The sequence below is a fragment of the Choloepus didactylus genome, chromosome 2 (genome assembly GCF_015220235.1).
Source record: "Choloepus didactylus isolate mChoDid1 chromosome 2, mChoDid1.pri, whole genome shotgun sequence".
NCBI classification, from domain to species: Eukaryota; Metazoa; Chordata; class Mammalia; order Pilosa; family Megalonychidae; genus Choloepus; species Choloepus didactylus.
The window spans coordinates 104,993,547-105,015,053 of NC_051308.1; the positions used below are offsets into that span (position 1 = coordinate 104,993,547).

General features: G+C 53.9%; 2 protein-coding genes across 3 annotated transcripts in view; one reads left to right on the forward strand and one right to left on the reverse strand.

Moving 5' to 3' along the window:
* Positions 1 to 80: 80 nt before the first annotated feature.
* On the forward strand, positions 81 to 7,321 carry IGSF8 (immunoglobulin superfamily member 8). Its single transcript, XM_037825590.1, has 7 exons — positions 81 to 325; positions 3,388 to 3,765; positions 4,469 to 4,927; positions 5,318 to 5,725; positions 5,984 to 6,400; positions 6,716 to 6,847; positions 7,040 to 7,321. Exons 1-6 carry the CDS (start codon positions 262 to 264, stop codon positions 6,829 to 6,831), a joined length of 1,842 nt encoding a protein of 613 aa, XP_037681518.1. The 5' UTR covers positions 81 to 261; the 3' UTR covers positions 6,832 to 6,847; positions 7,040 to 7,321.
* KCNJ9 (potassium inwardly rectifying channel subfamily J member 9) overlaps positions 4,233 to 21,507 on the reverse strand; it is a 32,877-nt gene continuing 15,602 nt past the window's right edge. The window contains exons 1-3 of one of the 2 annotated variants that reach the window (XM_037825592.1): positions 17,316 to 17,461; positions 13,756 to 14,740; positions 4,233 to 11,213 (exon numbers count right to left, since the gene is read on the reverse strand). In XM_037825592.1, coding sequence (XP_037681520.1) covers positions 10,732 to 11,213; positions 13,756 to 14,605 — 1,332 coding nt within the window. In that variant the 5' untranslated portion in view covers positions 14,606 to 14,740; positions 17,316 to 17,461 and the 3' untranslated portion in view covers positions 4,233 to 10,731. Of the gene's footprint in view, positions 11,214 to 13,755; positions 14,741 to 17,315; positions 17,462 to 21,507 lie in introns of those variants that run through there. The other variant, XM_037825591.1, reaches the window with a different exon arrangement.

Consider the following 21,507-nt stretch of genomic DNA (forward strand, 5'->3'; position numbering starts at 1 on the left):
GCGGGGCCGGGGGCGGGGCCTGGGAGGGGCGGGGCCGGAATCGTCTCCGGGAGCTGTCGAGGGCGGGAGGGAAAGCCGGGGGAGGAAGAAGGGAGGAGGGGAGGAGGACAGAGATTTGGCCTCTCCCGCCCAGCTCCGCTCCGCGCACCCACGCCTCGCTGCTCCGCTTAGTGGCCCCCACCCGGGCATGCGCCCCCCTCGCCCCCGGTCCCCCAGAGCCTGCGTCACCCCCCGGAACCACCCCAGAGCCGGCCGCGCAGGATGGGCGCCCTCGGCCCCACGCCGCTACCGCCGCCGCCGCTGCTGCTGTTGCTGTTAATGACTGGTAAGCCGGGCCCCCTGCCCCAGCCCGCCCGGCAGGTGTCTGCCCCGGCGCCCAGCCCGGCCCGTCTCCCTAGCATTTCGGAGCTCCTCCTTCAGGGCCCCTCCAGCTTCCCTGGGCTTGGCATCCAGCTGCGCTTTGTGGCCGCCCGCCAGCTGGAGGGGAGGATGAGAGCACCCCAGCTCTAGGCCCCGGGTTGGGGCACACCGAGGAGTCCCCCTGGGGCGCTGCGCCCAGGCACGGCCAGGCCCCGCTTCTCAGCCGGCATACCCAGGTCCCGGAGTCGCCGCGCCCAAGGGCTGCGACTCCTCTCTGCTCCCCACTCAGCTTCAGGCCAGGCCTTGGGTGCTTGCCCTGCGTGGGCAGTGCCGCCCTGTCTTCATAATTGCCCCGGAGTTGGCTGGAGGCCCAGGGGCTGGCTCTACCCCACGATCTTTGAAGTAAGTCCCCCCAGTTTACCCCTTCCCCACTTCATAATCTAAGGTTGGAGCCAGTTCCCTCTCTCACCCCCATCTCTGCCCTGGGCTGGGTCTCTTTTTGCCCCTCTTCCCCTCTCCCGGATGGCACTTGGTTCTGCAGCCTCCAGCTGATCGTCACACCCCTTTAGTCCCAGCCTCCCTGCCTCAGAATCCAGGCTCCGTGGAGACTGACCCTGAGCTCTCCAAGCACCGTGTCTGTTGTGGTGGGGTGTTCATGGTGGGATGTTCTGGGCCACCCCGAAAGGCAGCGTGGGGGTAGTGACAGCGGAATTGTTTTTGGCCTGAACTGGAGGGTTCCCTATAGGAGGTGATCTGGGGAGAAGTGTGGCATCGTGAGGAGTGGGGTGTTGGAAGCGGTGGCATCGGTGGCAGGATTCGAAGCTGCTGTTGTCAAGGCAGAAGCTTAGCCTCAGCCGCCTTTTTCTAGACCAGAGTACCACAGTGGCCCTAAGCTGCGTCTCCACCTGCCACAGAGGGCCCTGGTCCCTGGGCAGCAAGGATGAGTCCTCTCCTTGGGGCTCTGGGGCCAAAAGCAGGAGGATGTACAGAAACGAAGGAGCTGTGGGGCCCGGTTGCCTAGCACACGTATCATTTTCCCCAGTGGGCAGCACAGCACAGAGAAGAGCCCAGGGGAGGTGGGGAAGTGTGGTGCAAAGAGATGGAAGAGGAGCCTGCCCAGCTCTGAGCACCCACTGCACGCGGCGCTGACATGCATTACACAGATGGCGTCATGTCACAGATGAGAAGAATGAAGTAACTTGCCCCAGAGGACACATCTAGTGAGAGATGGAGCCAGATTTGAACTCAGCTCAGTCTGTCATCAAAGCAGGCCTCTTTGCTCTCCCTCCCCTCTCTGTGGTGAACACAGAGGAGGGGCCCTGGCTGGGGAGAAAGAGCTGCGTGTGGCAGCTGGGTTTCCTAAGGCTGTGGGGGTGACTTTCCCATGGGGATCTCCACACATCAGCAGTTGTGGAGCCAGGAAGGTGGGAGGGGACCTTTCCGAGCAGAGTCTGCCCTAAGGCAGTGGCAAGGGAAGGTATCAGCTCAGCTGTCTCTGCCATCATCCTGATTATGAAATATGCCTCAGGCAGGGCCTCTTGAGTCACACACTCACTAATTCACTCATTCATTCTCCGAGTTGGAAGCTCTCAGCTTTTCTCCAGTGTGGAAACTGAGGCCGGGCAGAGGAAGGGATTGGCCTCAGACCATCCAGCTTGAGTTAGGGCTGAGGCTGGACCCTAGGCCTGTGACCTAACCAACCAACCGCGAGTTTGCCCCAGTGACTCAGCCACAGGAAGAAGCCAAGAGTCCAGCTGGGGTAGGAAAGAAAGCCAAGGGGAACTGGTCTGGGTGGCAAAGCTAGACCACAGGCTCTTGGTGTTTCCCTTCATCTCCAGCACAAAGACCGTGGGTATCCCCCTGGGAGGCCTGGAAGTGAGACCGGTGGTGAGGTTAGTCCCCTCAGACTTCACCTTGGAGTTTCCCCTTGTTTCTCCTTGAAGGGGTGTGTTGAAGTCACCCAGGAACCACAGGATCTTGGCCAAAACAATATAGTTCTCTTTCCTTATTTTTCTCATCTGTAAAATGGGGGAAGGAGACTGACCTTACATTCTGGGGTTCTGTGATCTTCTCTAGTAGGAGCTATGGAAGGATGTAAGAGAGAAGGAAGAAGTTGAGCCCTCCAAGGCTACCCAGGCTATCTTCTGGGGCTGGGTAGAGCGTGGGGATGGGGTTAGGTGCAGAAGAGAGGTTTGGCCCCTCTGGGGAGAGAGAGATGCCTGTTGACAGAAAGGAAGCCATATGTTAATGAATGCCCACTATATGCGAATGAAGGATTCGTTATGGAGTTGGGGGATGGGGTGCACTGAGCAGCTGGGCCAGCCTGGAAGGTGGGCAGGCCACAGGGGAGGGCTTCTTCTGCCCCCAGAGGCCAGGGCAGAACCTAGTTCTTGCCCCAGAAGCCCCAGCTGTCTCAGCGGCCCTGTGGGGTGGGAGAAGCAGTGAGCTCATGGCACAGCTGGAGGGGGAGGGCATTGTGTGCCAAGAACTAGCTGGGTCTGTGCCCTGTCCGGGCTCGGGCCGCTGGCTCCATTGTCTGGAGTCCCCTGGCCCAGGTGACACTGCTGAGTCAACCAGCCCTTTTGAGGAAGATTTTGTCAGCTCCCCTCAAGCAAAGAAGGGGGTCTCAGAATCCCTTAGCCAGGAAGCAACCCGGAGCAAGCCCTTAGAGAGTAAGGGAAGATACTGGGGAGAGAAAGGGAGTAGGGAGTAGAATTAAGGGGGCATATAGATGGGTACAGCTGGAATTGCTAAGTCAGTATCAGAGCTTCCCTTTCTGCCCTTAGGCACTCTGCTTCTTGCCTATCAGAAATGAGTTTTGAGGCAAAATTGGGCCTATACCCCTTCCTTGAGACCCAGGTGTCTTACCTCTTAACATCCTTTCCCTGCTGTCAGTACAGGATCCAAGCTGTCTACCAGTTTTCCACAGGTTTCTTTGCCTTTCACAGGCAGGGGTCAAGAATGGGGTTGGCAGTGGTGGGGATGGAATGGGGACAAGGCACCCCCTTCTCCCACCCTTCCCTACAGGAGTTGGATGTTATGCCCGGGAGGTGTTGGTCCCCCAGGGACCCCTGTACCGTGTGGCTGGCACAGCTGTCTCCATCTCCTGCAATGTCAGTGGCTACGAGGGCCCTGCCCAGCAGGACTTCGAGTGGTTCCTGTACAGGCCTGAGGCTCCAGAGGCTGCACTGGGCATTGTCAGTACAAGGGACACCCGGTTCTCCTATGCTGTCTTCGGACCCCGCGTGGCGGCTGGTGAGGTGCAGGTGCAGCGTCTGCAGGGTGATGCCGTAATGCTCAAGATTGCCCACCTTCAAGCCCAAGATGCTGGCATTTATGAGTGCTACACACCCTCCACTGATGCCCGCTACCTGGGCAGCTACAGCGGCAAGGTGGAGCTGAGAGGTACTGGGCCCTGAGAGTGGATGGGGGCCACACCACCCTAAAGGAAGAAAGTCAGAGCCAGGAGAGACCTTAGAGGTATCTAACCACCTTCAGGTTTTGCAGCGGATGAACCTGCTGTCCAAAGAGGTTATTTGACTTGCAGAAAGTTACCCCACAAGTTAATGACTGGTCTGGGACTCAAACCCAGATCTTTGCATTTTAGTCCATTGCTCTTCTTACTGTGTCAGGCTACCTCCTGGGAGATGTGTCCTTAAGCTGTCCAGTTTCCTTTCTATTCCCTGATAGACTAGGGAAGCCTGAGGGTTGAATAGACTGTACCCTGGAGATTCCTGGGGGAGGAGTAGGGTGAAAAGTAGAGATAGAGTAGGAGAAGTTAGACCATGTGACCTTCTCACTCTCTTAAGTTTCTTTGTCTTCAGTGAAGGAAGACAGAGCCACTTTTCTGAGATATTTTTATCGGGGGCAGTCCCAAACATAGCGTGAGTAGATGGGTTGGTTCTCATTAGTTTAGCAAGTATTTATTGAACACCTGGGGTGTGCCCAGCACTGTGCTTCACACCTCTGGGTTACAAAAGAAATACAACATGCTGTCTTTGTCCTCCAGGAGGTCACAGTCTATTTAGGGAGAAAGGTTGGAGACACAAGAAACAGTAAGAAGAGCTGCTAGTTCCCACCCCTCCTTCACTGCAGCTGTTCTCTCCAGTTCTTCCAGATGTGCTGCAAGTATCTGCTGCCCCTGCAGGGCCCAGAGGCCGCCAAGCCCCAACTTCACCCCCTCGCTTGACTGTGCATGAGGGGCAGGAGCTGGCACTGGGCTGCCTGGCACGAGACACACAGAAGCACACACACTTGGCGGTGTCCTTTGGGCGCACTGTGCCCGAGGCACCAGTGGGACGAGCAACCCTGCAGGAAGTGGTGGGACTCCATCCAGACTTGGCTGTAGAGGCCGGAGCTCCCTATGCTGAGCGTCTGGCTGCTGGGGAGCTGCGGCTGGGCAAGGAGGGGAGTGATCGGTACCGCATGGTGGTGGGGGGCACCCAGGCGGAGGATGCAGGCACCTACCACTGCACTGCTGCCGAGTGGATTCAGGATCCTGATGGCAGCTGGGCCCAGATCGGGGAGAAGCGGGCTGTCCTGGCCCACGTGGATGTGCAGACGCTGTGTGAGTGCCACACATCCCCGGGTGGGCGCTGGGAGGGTATGCATCTTGGTGGGCACCGTGGCCATTGGGAGTGCAAGATGGTCACCACCTGACTCTGGGGAACCCACCTTCCCTGGTGTAAGCAGCCCTGTTGGCGTGACTTCCCTCTCTACCCATGATGGGTTTTCTCTGTTCGGAAATTGGGTGTGGAGACAGGAGGGCCATGGCTGAGGGGTGAGACTCAGGCCCCTGGGTGGGGAAGATGGTTGTACCTGGGAGTTGGGGGACCCAGTGAGGGGCAGATAGGGGCCCTTCAAGTTGCTGTTGTCAAGGAAGGAACTCTTGTTGGGGACTCCAGATCCCTTGTGCCCCTTCTTGCCTCCATAACACCCCTTACTCTTTCCTTTTCAGCCAGCCAGCTGGCCGTGGCGGTGGGGCCCGGTGAACGTCGGATTGGCCCAGGGGAGCCCTTGGAACTGCTGTGCAATGTGTCAGGGGCCCTGCCCCCACCAGGCCGTCATGCTGCATACTCTGTGGGCTGGGAGATGGCACCAGCAGGGGCTCCTGGGCCTGGCCGCCTGGTAGCCCAGTTGGACACAGAGGGTGTGGGCAGCCTGGGCCCTGGCTATGAGGGCCGGCACATTGCCATGGAGAAGATAGCATCCAGAACCTACCGTCTACGGCTGGAGGCGGCCAGGCCTGGGGATGCGGGCACCTACCGTTGCCTCGCCAAAGCCTACGTTCGAGGGTCTGGGGCCCGGCTTCGTGAGGCAGCCAGTGCCCGCTCCCGGCCCCTTCCTGTGCATGTTCGGGAAGAAGGTGAGAAGTTTTGGGGTAGGCAAGAGGGTGTTGGGCTCTTGACAGGGGCTTGTAGAACACTCTTCTTTCTGTTTCCATGCCCGCTCTCCTGCTTTAGCCTTTCTCTCATCAGCTGCCTCCATGTCTCAGGATTTCAAGCTCCTCTTCTTCCAAGTTTGTGGCAACATCCTGAGTTCCCTGGAGTGTTGCTTCGACAGCAGCCCTGACCCCAGGCCCCCTGACCCTTTACCATCCAACCCCATGTCCTTTGTTCTGCAGGCGTGATGCTGGAGGCTGTGGCGTGGCTAGCGGGAAGCACAGTGTATCGGGGGGAGACAGCCTCCCTGTTCTGCAACATCTCTGTGCAGGGCGGACCCCCCGGCCTGCGGCTGGCTGCCAGCTGGTGGGTGGAGCGACCACAGGAAGGGGAGCTGGACCCTGCTCCTCCTGCCCAGCTGGTGGGTGGTGTGGACCAGGATGGTGTGGCAGAGCTGGGGGTCCGGCCCGGAGGAGGCCCTGTCAGCGTGGAGCTGGTGGGGCCCCGAAGCCATCGGCTGAGGCTGCACAGCTTAGGGCCCCAGGACGAAGGCCTCTACCACTGTGCGCCCAGCGCCTGGGTGCAGCACGCTGATTACAGCTGGTACCAGGCGGGCAGTGCCCGCTCGGGGCCCGTCACGGTCTACCCGTACACGCATGGTGAGTGAATTGCCACCCTCCCAACTCCGAACCCTGGCCATCTTCTGAGCCTCCTGCCACTATCCTCTTTCTCTTCCATAACATATCACATGAAGAGTCTGGAAAATCCAGCTTTCAGCCCATCACCACCCATCTGCACCAGGGTTGATGAGGACTTGAATGCTGAGAGGGCAGGGAGTGGGCAGGGGAGGGCCTGTCTGAGTGGGGAGGAGGTGGGTCCAGGGAATTTACTGGGGAAAGTGCTGGGAGACGAGGGCGGCAGCGGGTGGAGACAATGGCATGCCAGGCTGAACAGAGCCGTTCTCTCTCACCCAGCCCTCGACACCCTGCTTGTGCCCCTGCTGGTGGGTACCGGGGTTGCCCTAGTCACCGGTGCCACCATCCTTGGCGCCATCACCTGCTGCTTCATGAAGAGGCTGCGAAAACGATGATCCTTCCACTCCCCAGGTGAGGGGGCAGAACCCACCCCCCCCCCAACCTTGTCTTTGTCAGGCCTCCCATCCTGAAGTCCTGAGATGAGCTCTCCCTCAGGAGGAGCAGCCCGTGCTCAGCTCTGCAGGGTCCTGTTAATGGGTGGTGCCAGCAGGGCACCCCACAGGGCTCCTTCTCTCCTTAGCCCATGCCACACTGTCTCTCCAGTTCCTGCAGGTGTCGACCGTCTTCCAGCCCAGCTCCAAGCTCTCCTCCGGTTGCCTGGATACCTTCTCCCTCTGTTGGCCCTTCCTTTAATTTATTTGACCTGTCCCCACCCAGAGTGGGGGACAGGCCCCAATTCCCCTCTTCCCTCACCCCAAGTGGAGATCTCCCAAACTCCTTTCTCTGGCCTTCTGTTCTTGATCCCATACCCATCCCATAGGGAGGCCATTCCCTGTCCTAGAATTAGTTTTTCTAAAATGTGAATAAACTTTTTTATAAAATCCAGGACTGGCTGTGTCTTTCCCTGCCATGAGGCTGAAAAGGGCTGGGGGTGTGTGGCAGGGAGGTTGTTAGGGGCTGACAACCTATTCAGAACGACCCAGGCTACAAACACCATCTGGCCTCTGTGGGCTGTGCCATCCACCCCAGGAGGGGACACCTGGGTCCCATCTGCTGTCTGAGCCATCAGGGCCAAGCCAATTCGGACTTCTACTGTAGGAGGGGGTGCCCAGAAAGGGAGGAAGAAGCCTAGCTGAGCTTGGTCCCCCCTTTCTTCAGCCTTCCCCCATGTTATAGGGCAGGGGCTTCCAGGGTCCGTGCCTTTTCTGAGTTCCCCAGACTCTTGACACCACTCTGCTGGCTCATTGTCCTGGTCTGGCTAATCCTGGACCTGACTCCTCCTACCACAGCTTGGGAGTCTCAGCCCCTTTCCTCCTGATGTTAATTATTCTGTCATTAATTATTCTGTCAGACAGCACAGAATAGAAACTCCAGAACACAGATGCCCTGAGTGGTGGGGACAAGAGCAGTTAAGGAAGGGCTTGTGTGTCCACAGAGCCCCTGCATACCCTGGGCTCTACAGTCTGCCCCCACCCCTCACCCCCAGCCCTAGGTTCACCCCTCCTCCAGTGCCCTAGGGAGCCTCTGAATTTGTCATTGCCCAAGGATTCTCCGCTCCTAGAAATCTTAGCTAAACTGTACCTGAAGAGGCACCCATTCTTCCTCTTGCAATTCAATTATTTAAACATTTATTGAGCATTACTAGTTGCTAAGTGTTATTTTTACAGATGAGGAAACTGAGGCCCAGGGGAGTGACGTGACTTTTCCCAGAGTCATAGAGTTAATCAGTGACAGTGACAGGACTAGAACCCAGGTCTTCTGACTCTCAGTTAACTGTCCTTTGCACTTTACAGCGGTGCCCTGGGCGGTGGCTTGAGTGGCAGGGAGAGATGTACGGTGGGGTCTCAGTGACTTCAGGGGGCAGGAGGGGCCTTGTTCCAGCCTGTTTCTTCTCTGCCTATTCAATGCAGTTGCGTTAACTGAAGTGTAAGTCTGTGTGTAGATGGCAAAAGACCCAGCCCCCTCCTGCCTGGACTCCAGCTGTTTCATTGAACTAAACCAAAATGACTCCCTATTCCCCAGCCCAACATTTGTGGGGTTTTTTAGGGGGTGGAGGTGGGGACCAGCCAAGGCCAGGGCTGGGAGATCCTATCCTTGACTGCTGGTGACCCAGGTGGCCCTGTGACCTGAGGCAAACACATCTGTGCCTAGACTGGAGGGAAGGGACTGGGCCTGGGGCAAGCCCTCTCTGTGAGTGGACCCAAGCTGGGATGGGCTCTCTCCAGGACTCTGTCCTACTTCCAGGAGGCCCTGGTGCGCCGGGCCCCACAGGACCCAGGCTTGCAAGCCTGGAACAGAGCAGACTGGGGTGCTTTTCCCCAAGGGGCTCAGACTTTTATTAAGGGGCAGGAATGGGGTGTAGAGAAATGGAGGTCCTTGCTGGGCTCCAGCGGCTGTGGGACTTGGCCCCTTGTCAGAGGCTGTCCTTCCCTCGGCCTACACCTGTCTCCCAGGAGGCCAGCCTGGGGTTCCCCCCCCAACTCCGTCCCCTCTCAACTTGCCACTGCTGTTCCCTTATCATCCCTGGAGGCTGCCCCTGGTGACTGGGATGAGACCAGTAAGCAGGTGGGGTGGGCAGCAGGCCACAAACACACCCAGAAGTTTGGACTCTTCTTGTTTTTCTCTCACATTCAATCTTGCCTTTTAAGTCCTATGGGGCGGTGAGGGGGGGGGGGTTGCCACCTCTTGCCATGGATACCTTTCCTGCTCCAGCTCCCTCTCACTCCCCCAGGGATCACACCAAGGCCTTCTAATTACTTCCTCCTTTCCATCTTGCCCACTCATCTTCCCCAAGTCTATCTCCAGCTTGTCACTGCCCAGTTTCCACTGACAGCTGAGTTCTTGGGCCCAGAGTTAAATTTTTCAGCACCTGGCTTCAGGATCCCCTTCCCCATACACAACATCCCACCCTTCCCATTTCACTGCCTCTCCCCTCCCTGGCTCCCAGGATCCTCAGCTTCTCTTCAGCTTCTCAGCTTCTCCTCAGTTGACAGCCCCCACCACCTGAGATGACCTCCAGGCCTTAGCTTAGAGCTACAGTTCTCACAGTGTGTTCCCCAGACCAGCAGTACGCCCTGACCTGGGAACTTGTTAGAAATGCAAATTTTCTGTCTCTACCCCAGACCTATTGAGTTAGAAACTCTGGGGTTGGGGTCCAGCAATCTGTGTTTAAACAAGTCCTCCAGGTGATTCAGAAGCCCACTAAAGTTTGATAACCACTGCTTGAAATCATTCTCTATGCCTTACTCAATTCCTAGCTTTCTGACCACCAAACTCCCCACCCCCTGCTCCGAGAGACTTGCACAGGTTCTCTGGAGTCTGCAGTTTGAACTAGACCCACAGGCAGGCCTATAGTTCGGTTGCCACAGGCATGGTCTCTGTTTTCCCCTTGTGCACTGCATTCCAATGCCAGGAACAAGGTTTCTGAATGTCCACCCACATGGTGTCAGGATCAATGCTCTGGCCCCACCAGGCACCCAATCACTGATTTGAAACACTCTCCACTCAGTGTCTCCCAAGGACAAACCCTGCCTTCCCAAGGGCCCTCTGAGCTCCAGCTCTAATGAATTTCTCTTTCCTAGATCTCTCCCCTTGCCCTTCTCTCTCTTCAGAGTCTCCCTGCTCTCGCCCCTCCTGCCTCTGCCATTTCACTCCACTGTCAGGAAGTGGTCATCCCTGGTTCTCCCCCTACCCCAGGCCCCGCTCCAGGGTCCCAGCTCTGCATCTCCCTTCACTGCCTTCTTCCCTGCACATGTGGACTAGGGTCATTCACACCCTCCTAAGCCTCCCTGGCAGCCCTTCAACCTGTCACAGTGGTGGGACTGGGGCTGGGAAGGTGCCCCTCCCTCACCTGTGCCTGCCCCTTTCCAGCTTTCTCTCCTCTGGTTCACCTTGGGCTTTCTTCGTCCAGTTAGGCAGGTGAGCCATACTCAGAGAAGCTGGCTGAGGAGGCAAGTGGGGGCTAAAAATCAGCCCGTGTTCTCTTCCCCAAGCCATACACTGTGGTTTGGGCAGCCTCCATCTGGAGGAAAGTGTTCCTTTTTAGAATTTGCACAAAGGCACGCCATGGGTTAGTGGCAGCCCTGAGTGCACCACCTGTCTTTTGGTCCATTCATCTATCCATAAGATGTCCCATCTGCCACCACCTTCCCATCCAACCCCCCATAAATCCATCCTCTGTCCATCTTTCCACCCACAAGCAGATGTGAAGGTCAAACACAGTCAGGCTGGTATGCTCACCCATCCCCACCCCTCCATTCTCCTGACATCAAGACCTCTTCCCTCCACACTGGATTCTACATTTGAGATTCCAAAGGGGCCTCTCTAGCTTTAGCACTTTCCCCGGACCTTGCCTGCCTCCTCCTCCTCCATCTCCAATATCCAGCTCCCCAGGTACCTGTGTCTGGCCCCCGGTCTGCCACAGGGGATCTGGAGAAGAAACTGGTCACAACCTTGGACTCACTCTCTGGGGGTGGCAGGCAGCCATTCTGCTCCTTGTCAGCTCCGGTCCCCCCACCCGCCCCCTCCCCCGCCCCCTCCTCCTCCACCTTCTCATCCAGCCGGCTGGGGATGGACCAGTAGAGATGGGCATCAAGACGGGCCGCAGCCTCGGCCAGCTCTCGGGCACTGCACGAGGGCGTGGGCACCTCAAAGGTCTCGTGGAAGCTGGCATAATCCACCTCATAGAACCCGTCCTCCAGGGTCAGCACTGAAGTGAAGCGGTGGCCCCACAGCACCTCGTCCACCAGGTAGGAACTCCGAGCCTGGCATGTCATTCCTGGGGAAGCAGGGGCATGGGTCAGGGGGAGCCCAGCCTCAGGCTTTCCTCTCCTACCTCTCATTCGACAACCCTATGCCCAATATCTTTCCCTGCTTCTTTCCCAAGGACTCAACCCCTTGGCCCAGCCCATTCACCTCTTCTCCATTTCCCCAATTGCTCTTAATTTCCAGCCCATGCTCCCTTATCCTGTCCATCAGGGATTTGGCCATTTGCTACTAAAATTAGAGAAACCTTCAAAATAACATTAGGGATCATCTAGTCCAACTTCCCACTCCATATGGGGCTCCTCACCAGAGCATTCCCAACAATGGGCATCTATCTTCTGCTTGATAGACTCCCAAGGAGCCTACTCCTTTGTGTGAGGGTGCTAATAATTGGGTTCTTCTTTATTCATAGCTAAAATCTGCATCCCATGATTTCCACCATTGGTTTCATCTCCTTGCCATGTGACAACCCTTCTAATATCTGAAAACAGGTGCCTCAGGGTTTCCTCACATCTTTTCTTCTCTAGGCTGAACATCCCTGACTCCTTTCACCATTTCCCATTTGACCTGGTTTCCAAAAATTTTACTTTTTGATTGCAAACTAGAATGAGCCAAGGAGAACCCTTTAAGCACCTTGAGTATGATAAATACTCCAACTGTGGTCTGATCCATGCATAAGAAGGGGCTCAACACTTCTCCATAGAGGCCATGATAGTTTAGTTAAAAAGAGCCCAAGATTATATTACATAAACATTTTTGGAAGCTGCATCACATTCTGTGACATGAAGCCTGTGGCCAACTAAAACCCCAAGTTCTTTTTTTCACCAAAGCTCTTCCATGCTGTGCTTACATAAGTAATTTGTTTAAAGCCTAAATGTAGAATTTTATATTTATTCCTTTTAAATGTCATCTTGTTGGGTTTTGGCTCAGTACTCCTTGCTTTTTAAAAGCATTTTTGAATTCTGACTCTCTTACCCCAAATATTACCCATTCTCACAGCTTTGTCTCTCTAGAAAAATCAGACTGGCTCTCATCCCAATCTTCTCCACCCCATCCTCCCCAGCCCTCTTTGTCCTGGGCCTGTGTCCTGTCTTGCCTGTCAGGTTGGCATGACCCCAGGGCAGGTCATTCTCCCCCTACTCAAAGGTCTCTCCTCTGGCACATATCTAGCTCAGGACAAAGGGGAAGGGAAGAATGAACATTAGCTAACCAGAGACTGGCTCCTAACATTGAAAGTTTAGCCCTGAGATATCACAGGGACATTGGTATTCTTTGTTCCTGTGGTTGGAACAGGAAATATTCCTGGGCGAGAGGAAGAAGAGATAAAAGAGACACTGGGGAGAGAGGAGTTAAGAAGAAGAGAGCAAGAAGCTGGGGGTACAAAAGGAGAAGACAGCTAATGGCAGAAAAGCAGTGACAGTGGAGAGGTACAGAGGAAAGGGAAAGAGGAGAGTGGAGAAAGTGGGGAGAGTTAGGGGGTCCCTGGGGAGTGGGTGAGGAAAGGAGAACACTGGAGGGAGGGTGAAGCAGAGGCTGAGAATGGAGGGCAGGGAAAGGGTTTGAAGACAACAGCTTGTAGGAGGGCACCAGCTGGGGGCAACAGGTGCTCTGGCATCAGTGGCTGGAAGTGAAGGGTCCCCTGATGGGTCTTTGGTTTTCCACCTGAAGTTCCCTCACCCTCCTTTCACCTCAAGATTGCAAGTCCTAAAGGACCCCATTTGCTGTCCCTGTACTATTTTTCTCCTACCTGCTTGCAACCCCTTCCCTGGGAAGGCCTGAGTTGGAGGTATGTGTTGACATCACAGGTGAGTTGCCAGTTCCTTCTGAGAAGGGGTTAAAAATGCTAAGATCATCTACTTCTCTTGACAGTGGAAGTTTAGAGTCTTCTGATCAAAGGGGAAGCTGAGGCAGAAGTAGGCCAGGGTATAATATCTCCCCAAGGTGCAGCCTGGGAATAACTCAGGCCATGAAAAACCCCAACTAAAAAATTCCAGAGGACTGGACCTGTGGGCAGTGAGAAAAACTCTGAACCTAACCCCTCCTTCCAACTCAGGACCACTAGATGCTGAAGCCAGGCTGCCTGCGCCCAATCCAGGCACTGCAATTAGTTAGCTTATGCCTGTGGATAATTTACTTAACCTCTTTTGGGGGCAGTTTCCTCTCTAAAAAATGAGTTACCTTCAAAGGGTTGTGGTTAGGATTCAATGAACTCAGAGGTGTTAAAGTGCTTTAGAACTGTGCGTGACACAGAATAAGTCCTCAAGGAGTGTTAGCCAGTGTTATTGCTCTCCCCTATTCCAAGTGACAAACTTTTCAGCCCAGGACCCCAAGTCAGGGCCATTCCTCTAAGTTTCCTCTTGGTCCTGTGCTGGGTGCCCGCCGTCCACAGGGCCCCCCATCTCACCTCAACCTCTCATCTCCCCCCACCCTCCCCAGCCATCTCTTAGCCGCAGAGCCCCTCTTACTGCCCCAGCCATTGCGCACGCGCACCATTTCCTCCACCTCTAAATCCTGTTTCCCACCAACCCCGTTCCTCTCCCGGGACCGAACCGCACCCGTGGCTTCCACCATGCCCTCGAGGATGACCACGATCTCGAAGTCGTCCCTCTCGAGGGCGCGGCGCGAAGCCTCCCAGAAGGGGCTGGCAGCGTCGATCTCGTGGCTGATGACGAGCGGCGAGACAAGGAAAAGGCGGTCGTCACCCGTGTCGAAGCCCACGCTGAGGTCGGTCTGGTGCAGCGGGATGAACTCGCCCTCGAGCGTCTGGCGCGAACGGATGAGCTTGGCGCGGATGGAGGCCTCGACGATGTGCGAGGAGCGCAGGTCGCCCACGCGGAACATGAGGCAGAGGCGCCCGTCGCGCAGCGACACCACGGCGTGCGAGGAGAAGACGAGCGTGGCGGCGCGCTTGTTGGGCTGCGAGATCTTGACGAACATGCAGCCCACCATGAAGGCGTTCACCATGGAGCCCAGGATGGCCTGCAGCAGCAGCAGCACGATGCCCTCGGGACACTGGTCGGTGATGACGCGGTGCCCGTAGCCGATGGTGGTCTCGGTCTCGATGGAGAAGAGGAAGGCGGCCACGAAGCCGTTGAGGTTGTTGACGCACGGCGTCCACGCGGTGTCCTCCAGATGCTCCAGGTCGCCGCGGCCGTAGGCGATCAGCCACCAGATGGCGCCGAAGAAGAGCCAGGTAAGCGCGTAGGCGAGCACGAAGAAGAGCAGGCTGAGGCGCCACTGCAGGTCCACGAGCGTGGTGAAGAGGTCAGTCAGGTAGCGGTACGTCTCGCGCACATTGCCCTGCTGCACGTTGCACCGGCCGTCTTTCTCCACGTAGCGCTGGCGGCCGCGGCGCCGCGGCGGCTCATCCGACCCCGGCGAGAAGGCTGCGTTCTCCTGCGCCATGGCGCGGGCGGCGCGCGGCCGAGAAGCGTTAGTGCGAGCGCGGCGGGCACCTGGAGAGGGCTGGGGGTCCGGGCTGCCGCGACTCGTGGCCCCTCCCTCGGCGCCTCGGCGGCGGCGGCGGGAGCCCTGCAAGAGCTTAATAAAGGTTTGCTGAATTAACGAACACGTGGGAGAAGTGGAGGCACGAGATGTTAGGGCCCCGCATCGATTGGCTGGGTGGCCCTGAGCGAGTCCATTTCGTGTCACTGAGCCTCAGTTTCCGCATCAGTAGAAGGGGAGTAATACACACAGTGCTAGCTGTCTCGCCACCTCAAATAGTTGTGACGATCAAATGGGATGATGGCTAGGAACCAAATGGTGCTATACACGTTCCATTAATATTTTCAGGTTATGGAGGTACCAGAGATCCCGGACCCACCAGCTCTAACTAGGGCCCTGGGAAATTACTTTCTCGGGTGGGACTCAATACTCCTCTCAAGAGAAGGATGTTTGAGTCCTTTCTTTTCCTTTAATGTCTCTGCAGTCTTGGGCCCAGTGGCCTTTTTCTTTTTAATAGTGACATGTGTCCCAGTCGATGGGGACCTACCTGTTAGGGGCTTGTCTGACTTAAATTGTTCAGACTTTTCCAAGTGTGTAGTTGTAAGGTAATGAGTTTGTGTTGTATATTCTCTATTTTCTTGGAGATACTATCTTCTTAAGGTTGGCCTTGAGTTTGAAGTTCATGGTCATCCCTGGGCAAAAGGCCCAGGCGTGGAAGGAGTTCCCTGAAGTCATTACACAGTGGGCTCCTTGGAAGCAGTTACTTAATCTTCCTCTCTTATGGATAGAGCCCTCCCTGCCCTAAGGTCTCCTCAGGCTCCATGCCTGGCTATTGTCAGTGCAGTTCCCCATCCCTGTTCTCCACAATTCAACTTGACTGTCCAGCCCGGCTCTTTTGAGGGTCACCGCAAGATTGACACACAGAAAATCTTCCCCTCCCTTCCTTTCCTGGACATCACACACCCCACCCCCTCCCACTTCTTCCTCTCTCAACCCAGCTTACAAAAGGGCAAAAGCAGAAGTTGTGGAAAGTAAGTGAAAAATCTGTGGGCAAGGGTTGAACATTGACACATTAGAAAATTCCCACTAGAAACCCTCTGTGAGATACAGCTGTGATTGCTGCAGCAGCCCTGTCAGCCCCATTTCCCCTAGGGTCTTTTCCCATTGGTGACAGCCATGGCCTGAGAATGGGGAGGGGGACGACAGGGGGTGACAGCAATGCATCAGCCAGGGTAAAGGGAGCACAAGCTCATCAGGAGTTAGGTGTGTTGCCGCTAGTATTTTGTTCTTCATGAGAGATATTAAATCAGATCAAGTGAAAAACTAAGCACCCACATTTACTTCACCACTCCCTCCAGCCTTTCCCCCTCCCCAGCCTCCTACTTCCCCTTGACTATCCCAACACCAGCCCTGCCCCCCACCTGCCATATGTCCCAAAGCCCACATTCCAAGTGAAGCCCACCTGATTTTGCTTCAAATCCTTCCCCTTGAGGATCTCCGAGCTGCAATCTGTCTTAAGAGGGAGGTCCAGAGCCCTTCCCTAAGCAATCAGGGGCCCGAAGAGGGTATGGGCCATACAAGGAAAGATCTAGAATAAGGATTTGGACATACAACCTTCCGTTCGCCTTCCTGAGAATCGTCCCCCACCCTCCACTCTGAGGAAACCTGGACTAGCTCAGGGGTTGGGGGTGGGGGAAGTAGACATAAGGATAACAGATGGCCTGGTGTTTGACCAGGTCCTGCTATCTGTGTCATCCCCATCCCCACACTGCCTGGATATGTAACTCTAAACCCAGCACTCCAGCACTTGAGTTCTGCAGGGAGGTGCTCTGCAGCCAGACCTTTTGGAGTGTGTGTATTGGGGTGGAAGCAGGAGGAAAGACAAAAAAGGGATGGCTTGGAGTTTAGGGGCACCACCCACATTCCTTTTCCATGAGGAGGCAGGGGATACAGGGTCCAGGAGCCCCATTGCATTGGCAGGTTAGGGTCTTCCCTTCCCCTAACACTGAGCCTCCTTTTCCCTCCCTGCAGCCCAGGGCGTCCTCGGGAAGTGATCTCTATGCACTGACTGTCTCAGAGGCCCCAGGTCAGGCAGAAAAGTACCCAGATTCCACTCATCCTAGCTTCAGCCCCAGGTGGGTTTCTAGATGTTCTCTCAGGGTCTTAGGTAGTCTACCCCAAGTCTGCCTGCTTAGATTTCTCTGCCCAGGGGTGGGGAGGGCACCTCAGTGTCTGATCCTAATCCCCCAATCCCCCCCCCCCAACTCTCTCTCTCTCCATTGCCCCAGGGATCTTATTCTGATTATGTCCCATCTCCTGTTTTATTAGGTGGGTAGCTGCACTTTTCTCAATGGGGAAGGAAAGGTGTGAAACTGTTACCTCCATCCCAGAATCAAAGATTCAATTTCTGCAGCTTCTGTCCAATGATTCCAGTTCTTCCAGCCTACTCTTTCTCATTTCTTGGACATGCTGTGACCCCTTTCCAGTAGACCCCAGTACCACGTTTTCCTGGGGCTCCCTCCCTCCCCACTGGGAGATATTAGGGGGCAAGGGGGCTTATTTTCTGGAAGGGGATCTGGTGAAAACTCTTTCAGGAAACAGCTCCTCCCAAACCCCTCACTTGCTTTGGAAATGGGGGCCCAAACCCCAAGTCCCCCGGAACTGAACTCACAGCACGTGGAGATGAGTGTAGTCGGCAGCAGAGACCCCTGGGGGGTGGTGTCCATGCTCCTGACACTCCGCCCCCCCGCCAGGCCCCCTTGGAGGGTAGGAACCGCAGACACCGCTGTTTCTCCCAAATGTAGCAGCAGCTCTGACTAGGACTTGCTATCTGTGTCATCCCCACTTCCCAGGCTCCCCTGCTCCTCTCTCGTTTCTACGGTAACCAGTCTGGCGACAGCTCGAGAGCATCCCCCTCCCCTCCCCAGTCCTGGGTACCACTAGGGGCTGATCCACACGCCATAGCTATTTTTAGCCAAAGTCCCTCCTCCCGGACAACTCAGAGCTTGCCTCCTCACCCTTTCAAGAAAAAAAAAGAGAGAGAGAGAAAAGAGAAGCTGGCACTCTGGCTCTTTCTGAAGAAGCTCCTTACCCTGGGAAAATACAGGCCCTGATGGGTTTGGGAATAAGGTGTTCGGCTTCCTGGGGATTCAGAGGCCCATCTGGGAGCTGGCAGCTCACAACCTCCAACAGGGGCCACTGGGTGCGGGTGCTACTCCTGGCTCGGCCCCACCATCACAGTCTCCATTTTTGTAGAGCACCCTGACCCAAGGAAGTAGCTAGAGGGAAAGAGATCCACCTGAGGAAGAGAGGCAGTCTTCACCACTGATTTATAATGTGGCTATAGGAGTCATTTCACCTCCCTGAATCCCAGTTGTTTTATCCAAGTGTGGGCATGTGCACACAGTCTGTTTTTGTCTATAGGGTATGCAGATCAAATGAGACAATGGAAATAGGTGGCTTTGAAATGTATTTTGCTAATAGCAAAAAGAGAAAAGCCTAAGCCAGGGCTTATTAACTAACTATTCACTTAACTGTTATGGAGCCCAACCATGTGCTAGTCAATGTGCTGGGTGAAAGGCATAAGACAGTCCCTGCCCATGAGGAGCGCTGGGTCTAGTCGGGGGTGGCAGTGGGAAAGACACAAACAAATACTACTACTACTATTAATAATTATTATTATTAGCTATCATTAGATATGAATCAAACACATACCTCTTTTAATCTCCACAAGTCCTATGAGACAGACATTATTTTTTCCCGCTATAAGGAAATTAAAACTGAGAAAGGTTAAGTGATTTACTAAATGTCATACAGCTGGGTAATGGCAGAGATAGGAGTCAAACTCACACATCTGTGTCCCTCCTCATGCTTTTTTTTCCCACAAAGTTACACTGCCTCAACAATGTAATATATCTGTGGCATATCAATATAATGGGATGCTGTAAAGCCATTAAAACTACTATGTTCATATATATGAACGTGTGTATGGACACAGTGTTACATTAAAAAGGTTGAGCATAAAAATATTCTAATAAATTAGTCATAACTGTAATAGAAATAGCTGCGGGAACACTGATAAAAATCAGAAAAAGTTTTGGAGAAATGTAAAGAGTTCAATGTTCGTCCCCCACCTACCCACCTCCGGAAGTAATTAAAGCAGAGCGTGGTATTCAAATGCAAGTTGTTGTTGCTATCAGTATTATTATACCCAAGGTAGTGATTTGTTATTCAGTTTTCTGAAGTTGTGACAGGAATATATGAGGTGGAGGAGCTGGGAGATGTAGAAACGGACACTGGAGGGTTAGAAGTTTCTGGAATGAATTGGCAAGGTGGGAAAGGCCACATTGGGTAATAAAATCTCTAGCGCTGATGACCTGGGTTCAAATCCCAATTCTGTCAGTTCCTTAGCTGGGTGACTTTGAACAAGTTACTTAATTGCTGTGAACCTCAGTTTCTTCATCTAAAAAATGAGAATGAGCATATTACCCATCTCTTGGGGTTGTCGTGAGGATTACATGTAAGCAGGCAGTAGCTACTGTCCCTCCCTCACCCCCACCCCCACCTGCCATCCCCAGGGATCGCCGAAAGCCCTGCGCAGGTGTGCCTCCTCCCTCTGTCTGGCACCGCCCTGTGAGACCTGCAGGGGGCACCCCCGGTACACTGCCCTCCTCTCCCCAGCCCTCTTGCCTGTGTTTCTTGTTGTTCCAAGTGGAAATATCAAGTTTTCGGCTCGAGATTGGCATCAGGAGGGCTGTTAAAGCCCCAGTCAACATCCCTGTCTCCTGGGCCTGGCCCTGTCACCCGAGCTTTGGGACTGCTAACCTGCTCTTCTCTGTCCTGCCAAGTGGCTGCTCACGTTGGTTCCACTGTGCCAGGAGCTCAAAGAGAAGAAATCAGACTCCTGGGCAAGAACCCATTTGCATAGAGCTGGCCCCATTTCCCAGAGAGGAAATCACAGGGCTGGCAGGGTCCTCCAGAAAGTGTTCTCAGCCAGCCCCTTGCCTCAGTCCAGGCTGCTCTGAACCTAGCCTTGCTTACAAGGAAGGAGGCCACTACTCCCTTGCCTGATTTTCTGATCCGGCAGGTCCTAGATTTTTACCCTGTTATCTAACCTCAGTTCCTTGTTTATCATTGAGCTTGAATAGAGGCGGCAGAAAAAATTTTCCTAGGTACCAGGATACTGAAAAAATAGGCAAGATCCTAGCTTTCAGGTCTTAGTGAGAGAAAGAAAGCAACTTTCAAAGGAGTCAATAAAAATGTCAGTACACTTGTGATGATGGAAGATTGGGTTTGGAACTGGAGAATGGTGGGAGCAGGAGGGGCACAACTGGAGCCACTACTAGTCTATAAAGAATTGAGGTGCAAAAAAAAAAAAAAAAAAAAGAAAAGAAAAAGAAAAAGGAGTTAACTCTGGGCAGATGTATTCCTTCTGCCATGTTCCTTTGGGGGGAAAAACATTAAAAAGGTTCCCTTTCTGACCTAGAGATAGACAGCAACTAGTGAAGGGGGAACGATAATCTAATAAGAACGTATAAGATATGGAGCGTAATCTTAATGAAAGGGAATGCTCAGGAATGACTATGGTGTGTTAATTTTCTTAGAGTATGGTAGGAATATGTTGGAAGCATGTTCTTTATTTGTTTTTCTTATTTCTTTGTTTTGTTTGAAATGGTTTTTTTTAATTTTTCGATAAATAAAGCATAAAAAGATGTGGAAAAAAAAAAAGTTCCCTTCCTTCAGCAGACACAGCTCCGAGGAGCCAGGGCACAAAGATTGGTAAGCTGAATGCAGGTGCATTTCAGTCCTCAACTTGCCCCTCAGTGGGTGTCTTTGTGCAGTACACAAACTGTACAACTGTATGTGGCAGCCCTGGAATCAGCAAATCTTGGAAGGTTTCCTTGAGCAAGATCTTGATACTTCTTGGGCAAACACTTGGAGGTGGGAGAGGAGGCATGATGGGGAAGACAGGAGATGGTAGAGGATATAAGACCTTAGTAGAGCAGGGAGGCTGATCTCGTAGATTATAACAGTTTATATAAATTCAAGGGAGGCAGGGCCTTAGAAAACTCAGAGCAGAGGAGGCATATGGTTGAAGCAGTGCATGGAGCAACTGACTGTAGCTGGAGATTAAAATGAAATGGGAAGAAGCAGAACACATAGCTCCAGGATACGCCGAGCACTTGCTGGTCTTCTTCAGCAGAGCAAGAGGATCAGAAGCCTTCTCACGTGCAGGTCTACCTTGCTTTACAAGATGGGTGGAGATGGATGGGGATTTGAAAGTCATATGGCATTTAGAGGTGGTCCAGTCTTAGCCACCTTTTACGGATAAAGCAGTAGGTCCCAAGAGAAGAGTCTGGACCAGGACCTGGTTCTCCTGACTCCTGGTCCTTTTTGTTCCTTTATTACTTGTTGTCTCCCTCTTATTGACATGTACTGGGTATTAATGGAATTTCTATCAGTTGGACCCAAGTAGAAAGAGAATAGAGGAACCACCTGATTAAGAAAATTATTTTTTTAAAAGGAAAGAATTCTTTAGTAATGTGATTAAGCATCCCCTAACCTATATGTCTAATAAATGTGGGTTTGTGTGTATTGCATTCACTTAAAGGAGGTGGCATACCAAAATATTAATCCATCAGTGACTGGGAGGAGGCAGCTCAGTCCTTCCCTTGATTTTCTCTTCTGGAGCCTGAGTCATCCACCCAATAGATGCCCACTACTAATGGAATTTGTTTAGCTCTTGTGGGTCCTGAACAGAAAAATTTCACTTGGAGTCCTGCGGCAAGCCAGGTCAGTGTCCCTATTCTTTCCAGCCAACTCTCTGATTTGTTAAGGTAAAAGTGTTGTCTCTGTCTTGCCTC

Bases quoted from the DNA above. Each gene is read 5' to 3' on its own strand.
- IGSF8 (XM_037825590.1), top strand. From the start codon at position 262: ATGGGCGCCCTCGGCCCCACGCCGCTACCGCCGCCGCCGCTGCTGCTG. The intron at 5,726-5,983 runs GTGAGAAGTTTT...TTTGTTCTGCAG, and splicing joins TGTGCATGTTCGGGAAGAAG to GCGTGATGCTGGAGGCTGTG. The intron at 6,401-6,715 runs GTGAGTGAATTG...TCTCTCACCCAG, and splicing joins GGTCTACCCGTACACGCATG to CCCTCGACACCCTGCTTGTG.